Source organism: Mustela nigripes, chromosome 16, assembly GCF_022355385.1.
Source record: "Mustela nigripes isolate SB6536 chromosome 16, MUSNIG.SB6536, whole genome shotgun sequence".
In the NCBI taxonomy this organism is placed as follows: Eukaryota; Metazoa; Chordata; class Mammalia; order Carnivora; family Mustelidae; genus Mustela; species Mustela nigripes.
Window position 1 is genome coordinate 51,278,125 of NC_081572.1, and position 21,290 is coordinate 51,299,414.

General features: G+C 37.2%; 1 protein-coding gene across 1 annotated transcript in view; it reads left to right on the forward strand.

The window, feature by feature from the left end:
- The window catches only part of LOC132003260 (zinc finger protein 624), a 42,069-nt gene that overhangs the window by 15,942 nt on the left and 4,837 nt on the right, over positions 1-21,290 (forward strand). The window contains exons 3-4 of the mRNA XM_059378586.1: positions 12,721-12,847; positions 13,556-13,651. Of these exons, the coding sequence (XP_059234569.1) occupies positions 12,721-12,847; positions 13,556-13,651 (223 nt within the window). The remainder of the gene's footprint in view (positions 1-12,720; positions 12,848-13,555; positions 13,652-21,290) is intronic.

Sequence of the window (21,290 nt, forward strand, 5' to 3'; positions counted from 1 at the left end):
TTTTTTTCAATTCTTCTTTAATTTCCCAGTTGACCCATTCATTCTTTAGAAGGATCCTGTTTAGTCTCCATGTATTTGGGTTCTTTCCAAACTTCCTTTTGTGGTTGAGTTCTAGCTTCAGAGCATTGTGGTCTGAAAATATGCAGGAATGATCCCAATCTTTTGATACCAGTTGAGTCCTGATTTAGGACTGAGGATGTGATCTATTCTGGAGAATGTTCCATGTGCACTAGAGAAGAATGCGTATTCTGTTGCTTTGGGATGAAATGTTCTGAATATATCTGTGATGTCCATCTGGTCCAGTGTGTCATTTAAGGCCTTTATTTCCTTGCAGATCTTTTGCTTGGATGATCTGTCCATTTCAGTGAGGGGCGTGTTAAAGTCCCCTATTATTATTGTATTATTGTTGATGTGTTTCTTTGATTTTGTTATTAATTGGTTTATATAGTTGGCTGCTCCCACGTTGGGGGCATAGATATTTAAAATTGTTAGATCTTCTTGTTGGACAGACCCTTTGAGTATGATATGGTGTCCTTCCTCATCTCTTATTATAGTCTTTGGCTTAAAATCTAATTGATCTGATATAAGGATTGCCACTCCTGCTTTCTTCTGATGTCCATTAGCATGGTAAATTCTTTTCCACCCCCTCACTTTAAATCTGGAGGTGTCTTCGGGCTTAAAATGTGTTTCTTGGAGGCAACATATAGATGGGTTTTGTTTTTTTATCCATTCTGATACCCTGTGTCTTTTGACAGGGGCATTTAGCCCATTCACATTCAGGGTAACTATTGAGAGATATGAATTTAGTGCCATTGTATTGCCTGTAAGGTGACTGTTACTGTATATGGTCTCTGTTCCTTTCTGATCTACCACTTGTAGGCTCTCTCTTTGCTTAGAGGACCCCTTTCAAGATTTCCTGTAGAGCTGGTTTGGTATTTGCAAATTCTTTCAGTTGTTGTTTGTCCTGGAAGCTTTTAATCTCTCCTTCTATTTTCAATGATAGCCTAGCTGGATATAGTATTCTTGGCTGCATGTTTTTCTCGTTTAGTGCTCTGAAAATATCATGCCAGCTCTTTCTGGCCTGCCAGGTCTCTGTGGATAAGTCAGCTGCCAATCTAATATTTTTACCATTGTATGTTACAGACTTCTTTTCCCGGGCTGCTTTCAGGATTTTCTCTTTGTCATTGAGACTTGTAAATTTTACTATTAGGTGACGGGGTGTGGGCCTATTCTTATTGATTTTGAGGGGCATTCTCTGAACCTCCTGAATTTTGATGCTCGTTCCCTTTGCCATATTGGGGAAATTCTCCCCAATAATTCTCTCCAGTATACCTTCTGCTCCCCTCTCTCTTTCTTCTTCTTCTGGAATCCCAATTATTCTAATGTTGTTTCGTCTTATGGTGTCACTTATCTCTCGAATTCTCCCCTCGTGGTCCAGTAGCTGTTTGTCCCTCTGTTGCTCAGCTTCTTTATTCTCTGTCATTTGGTCCTCTATATCACTAATTCTTTCTTCTGCCTCATTTATCCTAGCAGTGAGAGCCTCCATTTTTGTTTGCACCTCATTAATAGCTTTTTTGATTTCAACTTGGTTAGATTTTAGTTCTTTTATTTCTCCAAAAAGGGCTTTTATATCTTCCGAGAGGGTTACTCTAATATCTTCCATGCCTTTTTCGAGCCTGGCTAGAACCTTGAGAATTGTCATTCTGAATTCTAGATCTGACATATTACCAGTATCTTTATTGATTAGGTCCATAGCCTTTGGTACTGCCTCTTGTTCTTTTTTTTGTGGTGAATTTTTCTGCCTTGTCATTTTGTCCAGATAAGAGTATATGAAGGAGCAAGTAAAATACTAAAAGGGTGGCAACAACTCCAGGAAAATATGCTTTAATCAAATCCGAAGAGATCCCAAATCGTGAGGGGGGAGAAAGGGGATAAAAAGAGGTTCAAAAAGAAAGAAAAAGAAAGCAAATAAAAGAATTAAAAAAAAAGAAAACGAATTAAGAAAAATATAAAAAGGAAAAAATATATATATTAGATAAACTAGTTAAAAACGTTAAAAAAGAAAAGGATAAAAGTTAAAAAAAATTTTAGCAGAAGAAGAGAAAAAAAATGAAAAAGAAAAAAATTAAATTGACTGCAAAACTAAAAAAAATCACAGGGAGAAAGCCATGAGTTCCGTGCTTTGCTTTCTCCTCCTCTGGAGTTCTGCTGCTCTCCTTGGTATTGAAACCGTACTCCTTGGTAGGTGAACTTGGTCTTGGCTGGATTTCTTGTTGATCTTCTGGGGAAGGGGCCTGGTGTAGTGATTCTCAAGTGTCTTTGCCCCAGGCGGAATTGCACCGCCTTTACCAGGGGCCGGGCTGAGTAATCCGCTCAGGTTTGCTTTCAGAAGCTTTTTTCCCTGAGCACTTTCTGTAGAGTTCCAGAGGACGGGAATACAAATGGCGGCCTTCTGGTCTCCGGCCCGGAGGAGCCGAGAGCCTGGGGCCCCACTCCTCAGTGTGCCCTCAGAGAACAGCACCCAGTAACTCCTGTCTGCCTGACCTCCGGCCACGCTCCGAGCTCACCGAGTCTGCGACTGGTTCAAAGTAACCCCGAGCTGTGATCTTACTGTCGGCTCTGTCTCTGTAGCCGGCTTTCCCGTTCCAATACCCGCAAGCTCTGGGACACTCAGACACCCCCAATCCTTCTGTCACCCTGCGGGACCTGAGGCCACGCTGACCCCGCGTGGGCTTTGTCCCGTTTTAGCCTCTGGAGCGTTGTCCCTCAGTGGAACAGACTTGTAAAAGTCCTGATTTTGTGCTCCGTTGCTCTCTCAATGTCTCCTTTTTCATTCCTGATTTTAACAGTTTGAGTCTTATCTCTTTGTCTAGTTAAGGGTTTGTAATCTTTTCAAAGAACCAACTTCTGCATTTGTTGATTTTCTCTCTCTTTTTTTTATTCTCTATCTTGTTTATCTCCATTTAGATATTCATTATTTTCTTCTGCTTTAAAGAAAAATTTAGTTCCTTTTCTAGTTCTTCTTTTTCTAGTTCCTTAAGGTATAAATTTATTTTGTATTAATTTTTAATTTTAATTCCAGTATAGTTACATACAGTGTTGTATTAGTTTCAGGTGTACAATATACTAACCAATTCAACAGATCTGTACCTTACTCAGTGTTTATCGTGATAAGTGTACTCTTAATCCCCATCACCCATTTCCTTCATCTTTCCACCCAGCTCACCCCTGGTAACCATCAGTTTGTTCTCTATAGTTAAAAATCTGTTTCTTGGTTTGTCTCTCTCTCTTTGTTTTCCTTTAATCATTTGTTTTGTTTCTTAAATTGCACATATGAGTGAAATCATATGATATTTGTCCTTCTCTGACTAACTTATTTCACTTAGGATTATACTCTCTAGATCCATTTATGTTGTTATAAGTGGCAAGGTTTCATTTTTGATGGATGAATAATATTCCATTATGTATACACACATGTATATCACATCTTCTTTATCCATTCATCTATCGATGGACTACTTGGATTGCTTCCATAATTTGCCTATTGTAAATAATGCTGCAGTAATCATAGGGGTGCATATATCTTTCCGAATTAGTTTTCATATTTTTAGATAAATAACCAGAAATACAATTCCTGGATCATAGGGTAGTTCTATTTTTAACTTTTTGAGGAAGCTCCATACTGTTTTCCACAGTGGCTGTACCAGGATGCATTCCCACCAGTAGTGCATGAGTGTTCCTTTTCTTCACAACTTCACCAGCAGTTCTTTTTGGATTTTTGATTTTAGCCATTCTAACAGGTGTGAGATGGTATCTCATTGTAGTTTTGATTTGCATTTCCCTAATGAGTGTTGTTGAGCATCTTTTCATGTGTCTGTTGGCCAAATGTCTGTTAAAGTCTTCTTGTCCATTTTTAAAAATTTTAAAATATTTTATTTATTTATTTGACAGAGAGAGATCACAAGTAGGCAGAGAGGCATAAGAGTGAGACGGGGGGAAGCAGCCTCTCTGCTGAGCAGAGAGCCCGATGTGAGGCTCGATCCCAGGATCCTGGGATCATGACCCGAGCCGAAGACAGAGGCTTTAACTTACTGAGCCACCCAGGCGCCCCTCTTGTCCATTTTTTGATTGGATTATTTGTGTTTTTGTTGAGTTGTATCAGTTCTGTATATATTTTGAATACTAGTGCTTTATCAGATATGTCATTTGCAAATATCTTCTCCCATTCAATACATTGTTTTTGGATTGTTGGTTCTTTCTTCTCTGTGCAGAAGCTTTTTGTTTTGATGTAGTCCCAGTAGTTTATTTTTGCTTTTCTTTCCGTTGCCTCAGGAGACGTATCTTAAAATTTTGCTATGGCTGTTGTCAGAGAAATGACTATCTGTGTGGTCTTCTAGGATTTTTACGGTTTCAGTTCTCACATTTCAGCCTTCAATACATTTTGAGTTTATTTTTTCTGTCTGGTGTAAGAAAGTCATCCAGTTTCATTCATTTGCAGGTAGCTGTCCAGTTTTACCAATCCCCTTTGCTGAGGATACTGTCTTTCTTCCATTGTATATTCTTTCTTCTTTTGTTGAAGATTAGTTGACCATGTAATTATGGTTTTACTTCTAGGTTTTCTATTCTGTTCCATTGATCTATGTGTCTGTATTTATGCCAGTCCTATAGTGCTTTGGTTACTACAGCTTTGTAACATAATTTGAAGTCTGGAATTTTGATACCTTGTTTCACTTTTCTTTTTCAAGATTTCTTTGGCTATTTAGGGTCTTTTGTGGTTCCATACAAATTTTAGAATTGTTTGTTCTAGTTCTGTTAAAAATGCTGTTGGTATTTTGAGTGGGGTTGCATTTAATCTGCACATTGCTTTAGGTAGTATAGACATTTTAACAATGTTTGTTCTTACAATCCATGAACATGGAATATCTTTCCATTTCTTTGTGTTGTCTTCAGTTTTTTTCATCAGCATTTTATAGTTTTCAGAGTACGGGTCTGCATAGTACCTATTTCCACAAGGTATGAGTTTAGAGTGTTGATTTGATATCTTTCTTTCTTTAATGTAGGCATTCACAGCTATACATTTCCAACTACACACTTCTTACACTGCATCTTCTTCCAACCACACACTTCTTACACTTATCCCACAGGTTTTGATAGAAAGTAATTCATTTTTATTTTTCTCAAATTATTTTCTAAATTCTCTTGTGATTTTTTCTTTGACTCATTAGGTTTTTTTTTTTTTTAAAGATTTTGTTTATTTATTTGACAGAGATCACAAGTAAGCAGAGAAGCAGGCAGAGAGAGAGGAGGAAGCAGGCTCCCTGCTGAGCAGAGAGCCTGATGCAGGGCTCAGTCCCAGGACCCTGGGATCATGACCTGAGCTGAAGGCAGAGGTTTTAACCCACTGAGCCACCCAGGTGTCCTGACTCATTAGTTTTTTAAGAATTATTTATTTCTTACGTGCTTTTGAATTTTCTAGTTTTTTTCTTGTTGATTTGCAGTTTCATTTCATTGTAATCAGAAGTGATACTTTGTACGATTTCAGTCTTTTAAAATTTTGAGAGTTGCTTTGTGTCCTAACATATGGTCAGTCTTGGAAAATATTCCATGTACACTTGAGAAGAATGTATGTTCTGCTATAACTGGATGCCTCCGTGTTCTACAGATGTCTGTTCAAGTCAACTGTTTCCTTGTTGATCTTTTGACTTGTACTGTTTTTGGAAATGGGGCATTGAAGTCTATTGTTGGCTAATGTTTTTGTTTCTTCAATTCAATGAATTTTGTTTCTTGTTTTTTTGAGATTCCTTTAAGGGAATATATGTTTAAATTTTTTATGTCTTACTAATAAATTAACCAGTTTATCATTACAAAATAGCTTTCTTTGCTTCTAATAACAATTTTTTTTAAAGATTTTATTTATTTATTTAACAGAGAGAGAAAGATCACAAGTAGGCAGAGAGGCAGGCAAAGGAGGGGGAAGCAGGCTCCCTGCCAGGCAGAGAGCCTGATGTGGGGCCCAATCCGAGGACCCCAAGATCATGACCTTAGCCAAAGGCAGAGGCTTTAACCCACTAAGCCACCCAGGTGCCCCACAAATAAATAAATCTTTGAAAAATAAAAAATAACAGAAAATAAGAAATGAAAGATTTACAAATGAAAATATGTTTGTTTTGTTATCTGTAGAATTATGTTTTTCTATTTCTTTATGTGGACTTGTGTTACTGTCTAATGTCCTTTCATTTTACTTGAAATGAATTTAGTGCAGGCCAGATGTGTTAGCAGTGTATTCTCTCATGTTTTATATATCTTTTTTTTCAAGATTTTATTTATTTATTTGATAGAGAGAAATCACAAGTAGATGGAGAGGCAGGCAGAGAGAGAGAGAGGGAAGCAGGCTCCCTGCTGAGCAGAGAGCCCGATTCGGGCCTCGATCCTAGGACCCTGAGATCATGACCTGAGCCGAAGGCACCGGCTTAACCCACTGAGCCACCAGGCACCCTATATATCATTTTTGAAGGATAATTTTGCTGGTTGTAGAATTCTTTGTTGACTTTTTTTCTTCCAGCCTTCTGAATGTTGTAACACAGCCTTCTACTTTCACTGATTTCTGGTTAGAAATCAACTAACATCGTTACTGAAGATCCCTTGCACATAAGGAGTCCCTTCTGTTTTGCTTTTTTCAAGATTCTCTCCTAATCTTTTCATCAGTTTGACTATGACATATGTAGGCATGGGTCTCTGATTTTATCCTACTTAGTGTTCTTTGAGCTTCTTGTATGTGCAGATTAATGTTCACCAAATTTGGGGAGTTTTTTTTTTTTTTTTTTTACAATGAGAGAGAGAGTGCATGAGAGGGGGACAGAGGGAAAGGGAGAAGCAGGCTCCCCACTGATCAGAAAGCCCAATGCAGGACTCTATCCCAGGACCTTGGGATCACAATCTGAGCAGAAGGCAGATGTTCAACCCACTGAGCCATGTAGGTGCCCCAACCATTATTTATTTGAATATTTTTTCTGCCTCTTTCCCCCCTCTCCTTCATGGACTCCCATCATGCGTATATTGGTATTCTCATTGTTCCACAAGTCTCTGAAGTTTTATTTACTTTTTTCATTCTTTTTTGCTCTGTTCCTCAGTCTAAATAATGTCATTTTATCTTTTTTCAAGTTACCAATTCTCTCTCTCTCTCTCTTTTTTGCCTCCTTATTTTAATCTGTTTGGGCTTCTATAGACAAAAGACTGGGTGGCTTATAGAGAATGGAAACTTATTCATCACAGTTCTGAAGGCTGGATGTCTGATATCAGTGTGCCAGCATGTTCAGATGAAGGCTCTCTTCTGGGTCACAGATTTCTCACTGTATTCTGACGTGGCAGAAGGAGCTAGGGATCTGTCTGGAGCTACTTTACTAAGGCATTACTTCCATTAATGAGGGTTCCACCTTCATGACTTAAGTATCTCCCAAAGGCCAGACTTTCTAATGTCATCACACTGGGCATTATGATTTTGACACATGAAAGTGGGGAAGGAGAAGGAGACACAAACATTCACACTCTACTGCTGCTCAATTTGCTCTTTCCCTTCACGGAACCTCTCTAGTGAATTTTTTATTTCAGTTATTATGTTTTTCAACTACAGAATTTCTATTTCATGAGATACCATTTTCATAATTTCCTTTAATTCTTTAGATCTTTGGATATATTTTTTTTAAGATTTTATTTATTTATTTGACAGAGAGAGAGATCACAAGTAGGCAGAGAGGCAGGCATAAGAGAGAGGAAGGGAAGCAGGCTCCCTGCTGAGCAGAGAGCCCGATGCAGGACTCAATCCCAGGACCCGGAGATCACAACCTGAGCCAAAGGCAGAGGCTTTAACCCACTGAGCCACCCAGGTGCCCCTGAATATACTTTTAATATTCATTTAATATCTTTATTTGGTAAGTACAATTTCTTGGCTTCCTTAAGGACATTTTCCATTGACTTTTTTTTAAGCTTGGCCCATGCTTTCTTGTTTCTTTTATATCTTTTTTTTTTTAAGATTTTATTTATTTATTTGACAGACAGAGATCACAAGTAGGCAGAGAAGCAAGCAGAGAGAGAGGAGGAAGCAGGTTCCCTGCTGAGCAGAGAGCCTCATGTGGGGCTCCATCCCAGGACCCTGGGATCATGACCTGAGCCGAAGGCAGAGGCTTTAACCCACTGAGCCACCCAGGTGCCCCAATTTCTTTGTGTATGTTGTAATTCTTATTCAAAAAACATATTTTTAAAAAAATTTATTTGACAGAGAGTGAGATCACTAGTAGGAAGAGAGGGAGAAGAGAGAGAGAGAGAGGGGAGGAAGCAGACTCCCTGCTAAGCAGAGAGCCCAATGCAGGGCTCAATCCCAGAACCCTGCGATCATGACCTGAGCTGAAGGCAGAGGCCTTAACCCACTGAGCCACCCAGGTGCCCCTCAAAACACATATTTAAATAAAATGATGCAGCAACTCTAGAAATCAGATTCTCTGGTCCCCAGGGTTTGTTGTTGCTGCTGCTGCTATGCTGTTCTGTTTTGTGACTTTTCTGGACTAATTCAGTAAAGTTTGTATTCTTTGTCATGTGCAGTCTTTGAAATAATCTGCTTGGTTGACATAGTAATTAATGACTGGACAGAGATTTCCTTAAACATCTTAAACCAGCAAGTCTTCTAGCACTTGTCAGAAGATTTTTGTATGTGCTGGGCATACCTTCTCTTCCTAGTCTTAAGTAGGAGTTTACAACTCCTACTTTCACAGAACCTCAGGGTAAGCCCAAGGTGAGAGCTGAGGGCCTTCTTAACTGGGGGCTTAGCTCTTGGTGGGAAAAGAAAATAAAGCCCAGTAAGTTCATTATACTTTGAGTGACATGTGAAGTGTTTAACAGTAAAGTTTATGTACTGTCATTCTCTTCCATATTAGCTATAGTTTATTATTAGCAGAATGAAAAGTTTGTTTCATGAACTTTCAGGTACAAATAAATAAAGGGTTTAAACAGTTGACAAGTATACAGATCTATATGGCGGGAAAACTCCCCAGAGGAAATCTGTTTCTTCTGATATAGAGCAAATCATAGACAAATAAAATCTAACTTGAGGCTTTTGGCTAATCAGCTAATCAGGATCTTTAGTTTATTAGATCACAGAGTTAGGGATTATGAGTTTGAATTCTGAAGTCAAACTGCCTGAATTTGAATCTAGACTTTACCTTTATGAGAACTTGGACAAGACATGGAACCTTTTCATGCTTCAATTTTCTTATTAGCACCTTTGTTATTGGAAGATTTAGTCATTATATAACAAGGCCTTAGATCAGTACCTGACAAATATTATGCACTGTATGTATACAAAAGAAGAGAGAGTGGTTTCATGAATCCCTTTGTACCTAATGCCTGTGTTCAACAATGATCAGCCACTGGATAATCATATTTCATTTGTAATCTTACCCTCTCTCATTAATTATTTTTAAGCATATACGTTATATAATTTCATTGATAAATATCTTGTCACATATCTTTAACATGTTTTTTAATGTTAAGTATATTACCATAGTTTCAGCTAAAAATCAGCAGAAAGCCTTAATATTATCAAATGTTGACTTGGTATTTGTTTCCCTGGTTGATTTATATGTTATGATTGGTTAATAGTGTCTCCTAGGTCACTTTTAGGCTAGAATTTCCTGCTTTCCTCTTTTTTTCTCCTTGTAATAATTCGTTGAAGAAACCCACGTTATTTGTACTTTCTTTGTACTGTTATTTGTACTTACTTGTACTGTTGCCCAGTAGAGTAGCCTCTAGCCACATATGGCTGTTGAGCACCTGAAATGTAACTAGTCCAAATTGGGATGCCCTGTAAATTTAAAATGCGTGTCATGGGGCACCTGGGTGGCTCAGTGGCACCTGGGAGCCTCTGCCTTCGGCTTAGGCCATGATCTCATGGTCCTGGGATCGAGCTCCACATCGGGCTCTTTGCACAGTGGGGAGCCTGCTTCCCTCTCTCTCTGTCTCTGCCTGCCTCTCTGCCTACTTGTGATCTTTCTCTGTCGAATAAAAAAAAATCTTAAAAAAATAAAAATAAAATGCGTGTCCTATTTCAAAGTCTTAGTACCAAGGATAGTGTCTTATTAATAATTTTTACTTTGATTGTGTGTTGAGATTATAATATTGCATATATATTAGGCTAAGTAATATTGAAAATTTCACTTGTTTCTTTTTATTTTAATGGGTCTGCTAGAAACCTTAAATTACATATGTGACTTGCAATACATTTCTATTGGACAATACACTTCTATTGGACAGTATTGATTTAGCATTTCATACAACATGGATTTTATTGATTGTCCCTGGATATTGTTAGTTGGATCTGGAGGCTTAATCAGATTCTGATATGATTGTTTTCAAAATATTTTTGGCAGATATCTGGTATATACCCCCAGAAGGCCCATAATGCCCCACTGATGACCCTTTAATTTATTAGAGCTTGCAAAATGATGATATTTGAATTTTCGGTTCCTTTTCATGTATTAGCTGGAATCCTTCCATAAAGAGAAATCTCTCCTCACCAATTGTGTGATCACAATTGATTACTATGCAAGCCATAAATATTTTCCATAAGAAATGGATAAAAGGTTAATTCTTTCTATTTATCAGTTTCCAGTCATCCTCCCAAAATATTGAGTATTTTTATAGTAGTATATGGAATCATGAATTTAAATGTGTTTTTGAAACCCATTCTATTTATTATCCTCACTGATATTAAAATTATCCCATTATTATTAAGTAATGGGAGTCTCTTCAAGTTTCTCCTGCATCTTAGATATGATCTTAGTAGTCTTTGATAGCTGCCTTGCCTTTGGTATCTCAGAATGTTCCAGGCCTTTGTTCCTTTTAGTGATAAGTAATATTTAGAGGCCAAATTCTAGCTTGCATCATGTTACCTTATTAGTTATTGTTTATATTTTTAGGCCTTTTCCATAGATGAAACTAAGAAATATATTTTATTTTCTTCCTTAAAACTAAAATAATTCATGAGTTTATACTGATACTTCCAATTCAAATTTGGATCTATGGAGTTATTACATCATCTCACCAATATCATATATCTTCTTTCTATCACGCTAATTTTATTGGTTCTCATTGGCGTCAATATACTAATTTGCTTTAGCAAACACTATGCACACAGCAGTTACAAAATAACATTTTCTTCACTACCACCAACAGTATGGTTTTTTATTGAAAACATAGTTTTTTATAATTTTTATGTTCTTGTGAGGGAAAAAAAGTAAAACCTATTTAATCTTATTTGACTTTATGACATTGCTTTCAATAAGCAAATATTAAATGTGGTAAGACTTGACTTTTGTACTAGTATTGTAATTTTTCAAGTTAAAAGTGTCCCTAAAGGCCACTTCCTACGTTCGATTTTTCCCAGTAAGTGAGGCAAAGCAATTCTAAGACCTTCCACAAACATCTAGCCATCTAAAATGGAGAGGTGAATCCTTCTGCCTATACAAACAAGCTAGCTGTTAGAGGGTGGTCGGGGTATGCTACTTGTAGGATTTCAGAGGGTTTTCAAACTGAAATCTCAATGTTCTCAGTATGAAAAACCTGAGATTGGATGCTTATGTAAGGAAAGTGCTATTCACCCAGTAAACCCAAAAAACCAAATGGATAATGCAGGCCATATTTTGCCTTTCTGACATTTCCGTGGGAATCTACAAGAACCTCCCCTTTCCCCTCCCACCAATAAGACCATTTAAGTATATGTTAAGCAACTACAGAATACTAAATAAAAAGTTTGGCCAAAACCAAAACCAAAACAAAAAAAACAGTTTTTGCTTTTTGCCGTTCTTTTTCTTCTTGGGATATATTTAACAAAGGATATATAAAAAAATTGTTGTTTTAAAGTCACTTAAAATATTTCATCTTTGATGAATGTGCTTCAGACTGGTTTCATTTTCCTTTTAATTTTTGGAGATTTTAATTTTTTTCATAACACATTGACATGGTCTACAAAACAAGAAATATTCAAAAGAATCTAGCTTCTAATTCCAGTCCTCTGCACTCTCTCTGTTCCCTTCTTCTTTTAACAGGTAACCACTAAAAAAATTTTATGGCTCATTCTTGCATTTTTTTATACAAGCACATGTATAATTCATATCCTGACCAAAGAAGTTCTCCACAGTGCCCATGATTTCTTATTTTTTTCTTGCTCAAAGACAGAGCTTATGATATTCTGTATCTACAATCTGAATGATAAACTGTATGTTTTATTAAGTCATATTATGTAGATTTGGTACTGAAGAAGAGCAGATAGTATAGATAAGCCAGAGTTTTGAGGGAGAAAGGATGATTTGGGTAGAGACTACTAGCTGTTATCAGATGTTAGGACTTTCTAGGGAAGGAGGAAACCATGCTGTTTTACTCCAGATAATATAGTAAGACCCATATTTCAAAATTAGAGAAAGGCAGATTTTAATTAGTCTGAAAAGAAAATCCTGCTTCAAGTCAAACTCAGGAAATCGAATGGGCTTCGTCTCGTGGTTTTAAGTTCTTATTGCTGGAGAGATTCCGTCAGCCTCTGAGGGTTGAACTGGTTGACTTCAGTGGTAGTTTGGTGATTCTGATTTCTGGAGTATTCCTCCAGTTTTATATGTATCATTCTGCCCAACAGGTCTCCCTGTGTAGTGCTGGGTGATCACAGTGTATTTATTTTAGGATCCCGTGACGTTTAAAGATGTGGCTATAGACTTCACGTTAGAAGAGTGGAGGTTGATGGACCCTTCACAGAGGAACCTACACAAGGATGTGATGCTAGAGAATTATAGGAATCTTGTCTCCCTGGGTAAGAATAACTTCCGGTTCCCCTACCTACCCACTTGATCAGGTGTGCTGAAGATACAGAGCCCCTAAAGTACTTAACTGACCTGGACTTAGAGTTTAGGCATTAAAATCTCATATTAGGGGGATATTGTTGGGATCATGCTATCCCTTGCTCTTAGTTAAGTGGCCCACCCATTGTAGAGTAAGAAATACATATTTCATTGGCATCTTGGGAGATTGTGGACAGCTCCCCAGATTTAAGACTGAAGTTTTTTCTGATCATTTTTATAAATGGGAGTTATCAGTACCTCCAGAAAGAAAGGAACAGATGTGTTCATTTTCTTTCTAAATGCAGATTATTCCCATGATCTATAATCCCAGAAAACCTAGGATCATAGTGTTGGACTCCTTTGTAATCATCTGTAACACCGCTGTACAATAGAATGTTCTGTGTCTGTGCTGTCCAGTATGACAGGCACTAGATATTTGGGGCTGCTGAGAACCTGAAATCTGGCTAGTCCAATGGAATAACTGAATTTTAAATTTTATATAGTTTTAACTAACTTAAATTTAAATAGCCACCTGTGGCTGTTGACAACTGTATTGGGCAGTGCATCTCTAGAACCTTCCATAATAACCACTCTGCACTGAAGATTAAGAGCTGAGAGTAAATTTGGCAGTAGTTCTTACTCCTAGACACAGTCAAGTCCTATTCATTTTCTCTGAACAGGGCTCGCAGTTTCCAAACCAGACATGATATCTCATTTGGAGGCTGGAAAAGGACCATGGGTGGTAGTGAGAGAAATTGCAAGAACCCCCTACCCAGGTGAGTGCATAAGAACCAGGAGGACTGGATTTCTTTCAAGTTCATGGGTTATGGATGGAGCAGAACCTCTGAAATATTTTGGGCAGTATCCTTGCTCTAAACGATCTCAGAAGAAGGGAGCCTCTCCGTCCCTTGCTCGCTCTCTCCTTTTCCCTGTCCTGTTGTTTCTCCTCTCTGCTTTTGATTCCCATGCTACTTTACTTTCTTGAGGACATGATCTTCGTAATTAGTCCTTCATTCAGACATGCAGGAAGCACCGCTTTCAGTTCTGTCTCTTAAGTTAACTTTAACTTTACACTTTTCTCATCTGTTTAACCATTTTCTGACATCTCTTCCTTCATTATTTTTCCTGAAAACGCTTTTCTAAGGGTCCCCACTCTTTCCGTTTAAGCCAGACCTACTTACTCATTATTTAACTTTCTTCCCCTGTAAGCCTGCTGCAATTCTGGGGGCACGCTCCTCTTCTCCTCCAAATTCTTTGCTAATTGAAAATACAAACAAGGAACCAGTGGAAAGTCAAAATACAGTATTTATGTATTTAATGAATATTTATTGGATATCTGTATTCTGCGTAGTGGGTTAGGTACTAGTTCTAGAGCAATGAGTAAGATGGACCGGGTCCCTGCCATCATGAAGATTAAATTTTGAGAAATTAACAGGTATAGAAATAAAAAGAAGCTAAATAATGGCTGTAAGTCTTCATTTATGAGATAAATTGGGGGATATAAAAGAGTGACTGGGATGGGGATGAGGGTGCCTCCTCCAAATGGTTAAGGAAGGCTTCTGAGGGGCGACATCTGCCTTGAAGATTCAGAAGCAACCAGCCAAGGGAAGGGGAAAAGAGAAGCATTCCAGGCAAAGGACTGGACACAGAAAAGAATGAGGGGCGTCTGGGTGGCTCAGTCATTGGGCCTCTGCCTTAGGTTCAGGTCATGATCCCAGGGTCCTGGGATCGAGCCCCATGTCAGGCTCCCTGCTCAGCAAAAAGCCTGCTTCTCCCTCTCCCACTCCCTCTGCTTGTGTTCCCCCTCTTGCTGTGTCTCTCTCTGTCAAATAAATAAAATCTTTTTTAAAAAGTAAAGGAATGAAATGTGTTCTCAAAATGAAAAGGAGGCTGCTATGAATGAAGCCTAAGTAAGCAGGAGACTGCGTAGACAACCGCCTGCCTACTTTAAGCTTTGTAGCTTAAAACCATTTGGATTTTAATCAAAGCAAGTGTGAAGGCATTGAAGGACTTTAATCAAGGATTTTTAGGAAGTAACTGTGTATGTGGAAATCGAGCTTGAGGACATTAAACTAGGTAATGAGGTTGTTAGGATAGTCTGGGCAGAGATTGTAACTTGGGTTAAGCTGATAGTGGAGATGGAATCCACGAGTTGGATTCTAGTTCACTTGAGAATTTTATTGTGATGCCATTGGTAACTCAGTAGGTGTTATACATATCTTTTCATGTATCAATATTACAGATTTTTTAGTCAAGTATAATTAACATAGTTTTATATGAGTTTCAGGTATACAATGTAATGATTCAGTAATTCTGTTCATCACTCGGTGCTCATCAAGATAAATGTGCTCTTAATCCCCTTCACCTATTTCACCCATCCCCCACCTGCCTCCACTGGTGGCCACCAGTTTGTTCTTGGTATTCAAGAGTCTGGGGTTTTCTTTAATCTCTTTTTTTCATTGTTCATTGTTTTGTTTCCTGTATTAAACTCTGACTGACTTATTTCACTTGGCATAATACTCTCTAGGTCCATCTATGTTGTTGCAAATGGCAAGATTTCATTCTTTATCGTGGCCAAGTAATATTCTATTGTATGTACACACCACATCGCCTTTATCCATTCCTCTGTCATTGGACACGTGGGTGGCTTCCATAGCTTGACTATTGTAAAAAATGCTGTAGTAAACATGGGGGTACATATATCTTTTCAAATTAGTGTTTTTGTTTTATTTGGGTACGTACCCAGTAGTGGAATGAGTGGATCATATGATAATTGTTTTAAAGTTTTTGAGGAACCTACCTACTGTTTCCCACAGAGGCTGCACCAATTTACATTCCCACCAGTGGTGAATGAGGGTTCCTTTTTGTTTTTTGTTTGTTTGTTTGTTTTGTTTTTTTGAGGGTTCCTTTTTCTTCACATCCTTACCAACATTTCTTATTTGTTGTGTTTTTTTATTTCAGCCTTTCTGGCATGTGTGAGGGATATCTCATTGTGGTTTTAATTTGAATTTTCCTGATGGGTAGTGATGTTGAGCATCTTACCATGTTTCCGTTCTCTATTTCTTCAGAAAAATGTGTTTTCCTGCCTTCTCCCCATTTTCAATTGAATCGTTTGTTGTTTGGGTGTTAAGTTCTTTATTTTGGATGTTAAGCCCTTATCAGAATTATCATTTACAATTATCTTCTCCCATTCAGTAGGTTGTCTTCATGTTTTGTGGGTGATTTCCTTCACTATGCATAAAGTTTTTTAGCTTTGTGTGATCCCAGTAATTTAATTTTTCCTCTGATTTCGTTGCCTGAGGAGATATATCTAGAAAAATGTTCTGTGCCCAGTGTCAAAGAAATCACTGCCTATGTTTTCTTCTAGGAATTTTATGGTTTGAGCTCCCACACTTAGGTGTTTAATCCATTTTGAGTTTATTTTTCTGCATGGTGTAAGAAAGGGGTCTATTATCACTCTTTTGCATGTAGCTGTCCAGTTTTCCCAGCACTGTTTGTTGAAGACACGATCTTTTCCCTGTTATATATTCTTGCGTCCTTTGTTAATTGACCATATAAATATGGGTTTATTTCTGGACTCTCTGTTCTGTCCTGTTGCATTGATCTATGTCTGTTTTTGTGCCAGTATTACACTGTTTTGATCACTGCCACATTATAATATATCATGAAATCTGAGACTGAAACCCCCAGCTTTGTTCTTTTCTTTTTTTTTTTTTTTGAAAGGGGTTGGTGATCATAACCTGAGCCAAAATCAAGGGGCAGATACTTAACCAAATGAGCCATCCAGGAGCCCCTTTTTTTTTTTTTTTTGAGATTGCTTTGGCTATGTGGGGTCTTCTCTGGTTCCATACAAATTTTGGGATTATTTGTTCTAATTCTATGAAATATGTTGTTGGTATTTAATCGGAATTACATTGAATATGTATATTCCTTTGAGTAGTATGGACATTTTAACAGTACTGGTTCTTGTAGTCCATAAGCATGGAATACCTTTCCATTTGTTTGTGTCATCTTCAGTCCTTTTCATTAACATTGAGTGTTGGAAATATTATATATATTTTTAAGCATTCTGCCTTTGGCTCAGGTCATGATCCCAGGATCCTGGGATCCAGTCCCACATCGGGCTCCTTGTGCAGCGGGAAGCCTGCTTCTCCCTCTGCTGGTGCACTCTCTCCCTCTCTCTCTCTGACAATTAAATAAAATCTTTAAGAAAATAAAAACAGTTTAAAAAAGGAAAATACTATATATTTTTAAAAGAGCGAATGAAAAGTAGACTTTAGAGATAGTTTATGTGACTCTTTAGAGAAGAAGATACCCCCCACCACCATGAAGAGGGAAAGAGAAATGGGGCAGTAGCTACAGGAAAGTACAGAATGAAGAACAAAGCTCTTTTGTCTTATATTTGAGATGGGAGTTTTTATGGCATATTTGAGTGCTGATAAGAATAATGCCGTAGTAGAGAGGGAGAAATTTATGTTGCAAGACCAAGATGGGACTCAGTGAAGAATGAAAACTAAAGTGTGTCAGAAGGTTAAAGTGCATAAACTCAAGAAAGGAAAAGGAGGGTTTTACCATTTTTGGGCAGAGGCCGCCTCTTTGGTTCTAACACTTGGAAGGATGGAGAAGGCAGGTGCAGATGATAGGTCAACCCGTGATAGGAAGATCAAGGCATTCTATTATAATAGATTCTGAACTGATAGAAAAATAAGAAGCAAGACCATCAGCTTATGGTGAGGAGTAAAGAAAGAGCTGTGAGAGAGGGAACGATAGATATTTTAAGGTACATAGATTTCATGAGGGAAGCCATGTTGGCCTGATGCTTTTATTATGGAAGGTGTTTTTAGCTTCTATTCCTTCTGTAGTTATAGAAATATTGATATGTCTTGGTTCTTTTTGTTTCAGTTTAGTAAGTTATGTTTGTCTGGCAGTGGATCCATTTTATCTAAAATTTAAATTTATTGGCATATTATCTTCTCTTAAATGTCGGTATGGATCTGAAGTGATGTCTCCCTTTTCATTCCTGACATTGATTTTTTGTTTCTTTGTTTTCTCTCTTTTATCAAGGTCTTGCCTAGGGTTTATCAATCTTATTTGGCTTTTAAAGAATCTTTTTTGTATGTTTGACTTCTGTTATCATTATTTTCTGCTCTTTATTGTTTTTAACCTTTTTAGCATTTAATTGGCTGATCTTGTCTAAGTTCTGAGTTGGATACTTGTATCATTGATTTTCAGCCATTCTTTTTTTAGAACTTATTTAAGGCTATCTAGATTGCATCACACCCCAAAAAGGACAAAAAAAAAAAATTAACAAGTAAAAACCCCTATATCAAACCTTTTTAAGATTAGCAACTTCATAATTACTGAATTCCAAGCATTTGATAATATCCATTGTGATGTCTTAGTCCTTCAAGTTATTCAGAAATATTTTTCTTAATGTTGTACCATCTGGGGAGTTTTTGGTAATCTTGCTACCTTATTTTTTCCTGTGGTCAGAGATACTGTGTATGAATTCAGTCTTTACAAATTTATTAAAATTTTATTCACCACATGGACAATTTTGAGAATATTTTGTGTGCACTTGGAAAATGTGTAGTCTATAGGTATTGAGTGCAGTTTTAGATACAAGTTTTTGTTTTAAATTTTATTCATTTGTTTATTTGAGAGAGCACACGAATGGGGAGGAACAGAGGGCGGAGGCAGGAAAATGGGGGAAAGAATCGCAAGCAGACTCTGCACCAAGTGTGGCTCCTAATCAGTCTCACGACCCTGAGATCAGGACCTGAGCTGACACCGAGAGTCAGAGGCTTGGCTGCCTGAGCTATGAAGGCACCCCAGCGATGTCAAATTGTTTATGTTGCTAAAATCTATGTACTTATGGATTGTCAGCTTTTTCTGTCAGGTACTGGGAGAGATTTTTTTTTTTTTTTTAGATTTTATTTATTTATTTGACAGGCAGAGATTACAAGTAGGCAGAGAGGCAGGCAGAGAGAGAGAGAGGAGGAAGCAGGCTCCCCACTGAGCAGAGAGCCCGACGTGGGGCTCCATCCCAGGACCCTGGGATCATGACCTGAGCTGAAGGCAGAGGCTTTAACCCACTGAGCCACCCAGGTGCCCCCTGAGAGAGATTTTTAATATTTCCTAGTAAGACTGTAGATTTCTCTGTTTCTTATTTTAGTTACTTTAATTTTTGGTCTATGTATTTTATGGCTGTGTTATTAGGCAAATACAAAGTTACACTGTCCTTTCAGTTAAATTGGACCTTTTATTCTTCTGAAGTGTCTTCTCTATCTCCATAATGGTTTTTGCCTTAAAGTCTATTTTGCCTCATACTCACATCACAGTAGCATCTTTCTTTTTTGTTTTTGTTGATTTTCTTTCTTTCTTTTTTTTTTTTTACAGTAGCATCTTTCTTTCAGTTATTGTGTATATGGTGCCTCATTTTAATTCTTTCACTGTTATCTTTTGTATATCCTTGTATTTTGTTTCTCTTATAAGTAGCATATTAGATTTTTGTTTTAACCAGATTTTGTTTTTAAGGCAGATGGTACAAAATTACCTCTAAATAACCTGAGGGAGTGTCCATATCTTTTGGAGTATTTAGTTTATATTTACATAATACAATTATATAGTGTTTAAATCTGTCATCTGACTATGAAAGTCTCTTTCCTGTTCTATATTCTCTTTTTCCCCATTTATGCCTTCAGGTTTATTAACTTTTATTTTTCTATTTCCTCCCTAATCACTTGGTAATTATAAATTTCTAGAATTATTTGTGTGGTGGTTAACTTTGAGATTAAAGCACACATCAATGATTCATCTTAGATTTTCTCTCTTAGATTAGATTTTCTCTCTTACCAAACAACACAGAGATCTTAGAATAACTTACTTTTTTTAAAAAAATATTTTATTTATTTGTCAGAGAGAGAGATACAAGCACAGGCAGACAGAATGGCAGGCAGAGACAGAGGGAGAAGCAGGCTCCCTGCTGAGCAAGGAGCCCGATGTGGGACTCCATCTCAGGACGCTGGGATCATGACCTGGGCCGAAGGCAGCCGCTCAACCAACTGAGCCACCCAGGCATCCCTTAGAATAACTTACTTAACCTAATTTCTATGTTGTTCAAATTATGTATTTTAATCCTATTTATATGTCAAATTTCAAAAGACTATGTTCTATGCAGTCAGTATTCATTTAGATTTACCTATAATTTTGCCTATACTTTCTCTTTTTATTTTTCCTCATTTCTAAGCTTCTACCTGGGATTATTTTTCTTCTGCATAAAGAATACCCTCTAATATTTAATTTTATTCATACCTGCCAATATCATATTCCCTCCATTTTTCTTTTTATCTTCATTTAATCTTCATTTTTGGATAGTTTTTTGGTAGGTTTAGACTTCTAGGTTTTATTAAATTCTTTCAGCATTATGAAGGTATCATTCCATTTTTTTCTGTCTTATATCATACCTGTTGACAAGTCAACCATCTGTTTAATTCAGGACTTGGCAAACCTTTTCTGTAAAAGGTAAGACAGTAGATATTTTAGGCATTTGGGGAATATGATAGCTCTTTTGCAACTATACCATTTAGCAATTAAAAGCACAAAAGCATCCAAAGACAAAGTGTTAACCAAAGAATGTGGTTATATTCCACTAAAATCTTATTTATGGACACTGAAATTTGAAATTCATATAATTTTAATGATTCATAATATATTATATTTCCTTTGTATTTCTCCTACATGGGATGCATTTGGCTTCTAATATCTATGGCTTGATATTTTTTAAATGTTTTGGAAAATGCTTTGGTGTTAATGTCTTTGAATTTGATTTCATCTCATTCTGTCTCACACACCTTTCTAGTCTTCTGGGACATCTGTGATCGACCTTTTCACTCTATCCTGTATTTCTCTGTAATTTTTTAAAATAATTTTTTCAAGTTTTTCATCATGCTGTACTTCATCATGCATATTGTCTACTGACCTATTTTCCATTTTGTTAACACGCTCATGTGCCGTATCTACTGTGCTTTTAGTCTTTGAGTTCTTATTGTCCAGTTCTAGAATTGCCAGTTGATTCTTATTTTAACTTCTATATTTAAACTTTCCAATTATTTGGTGAAATTATGGGTCTTATTTTCTTAAATGTATAATCGTGATTATTTTAAGTTTATGTCTGAAACCTCAATTGTCTGGATACCTTTTAAATCTGTTTGTATTATCTGTTTTTTTCTCTTGACTTTTTTCTTTTCTCTGTCTCTCTCTTTTTAATATTTATTTGAGAGAGAAAGAGAATGGGGGTGGGGAGGGAGAGAGAGAAACTTAAGCAGACTCTTTGGCTCAGCAAAGAGCCCAGTGCAGGGCTTGATCTCACAACCCTCCAAGCTGAAACCAGGAGTTGGACACTGACCAGCTGCA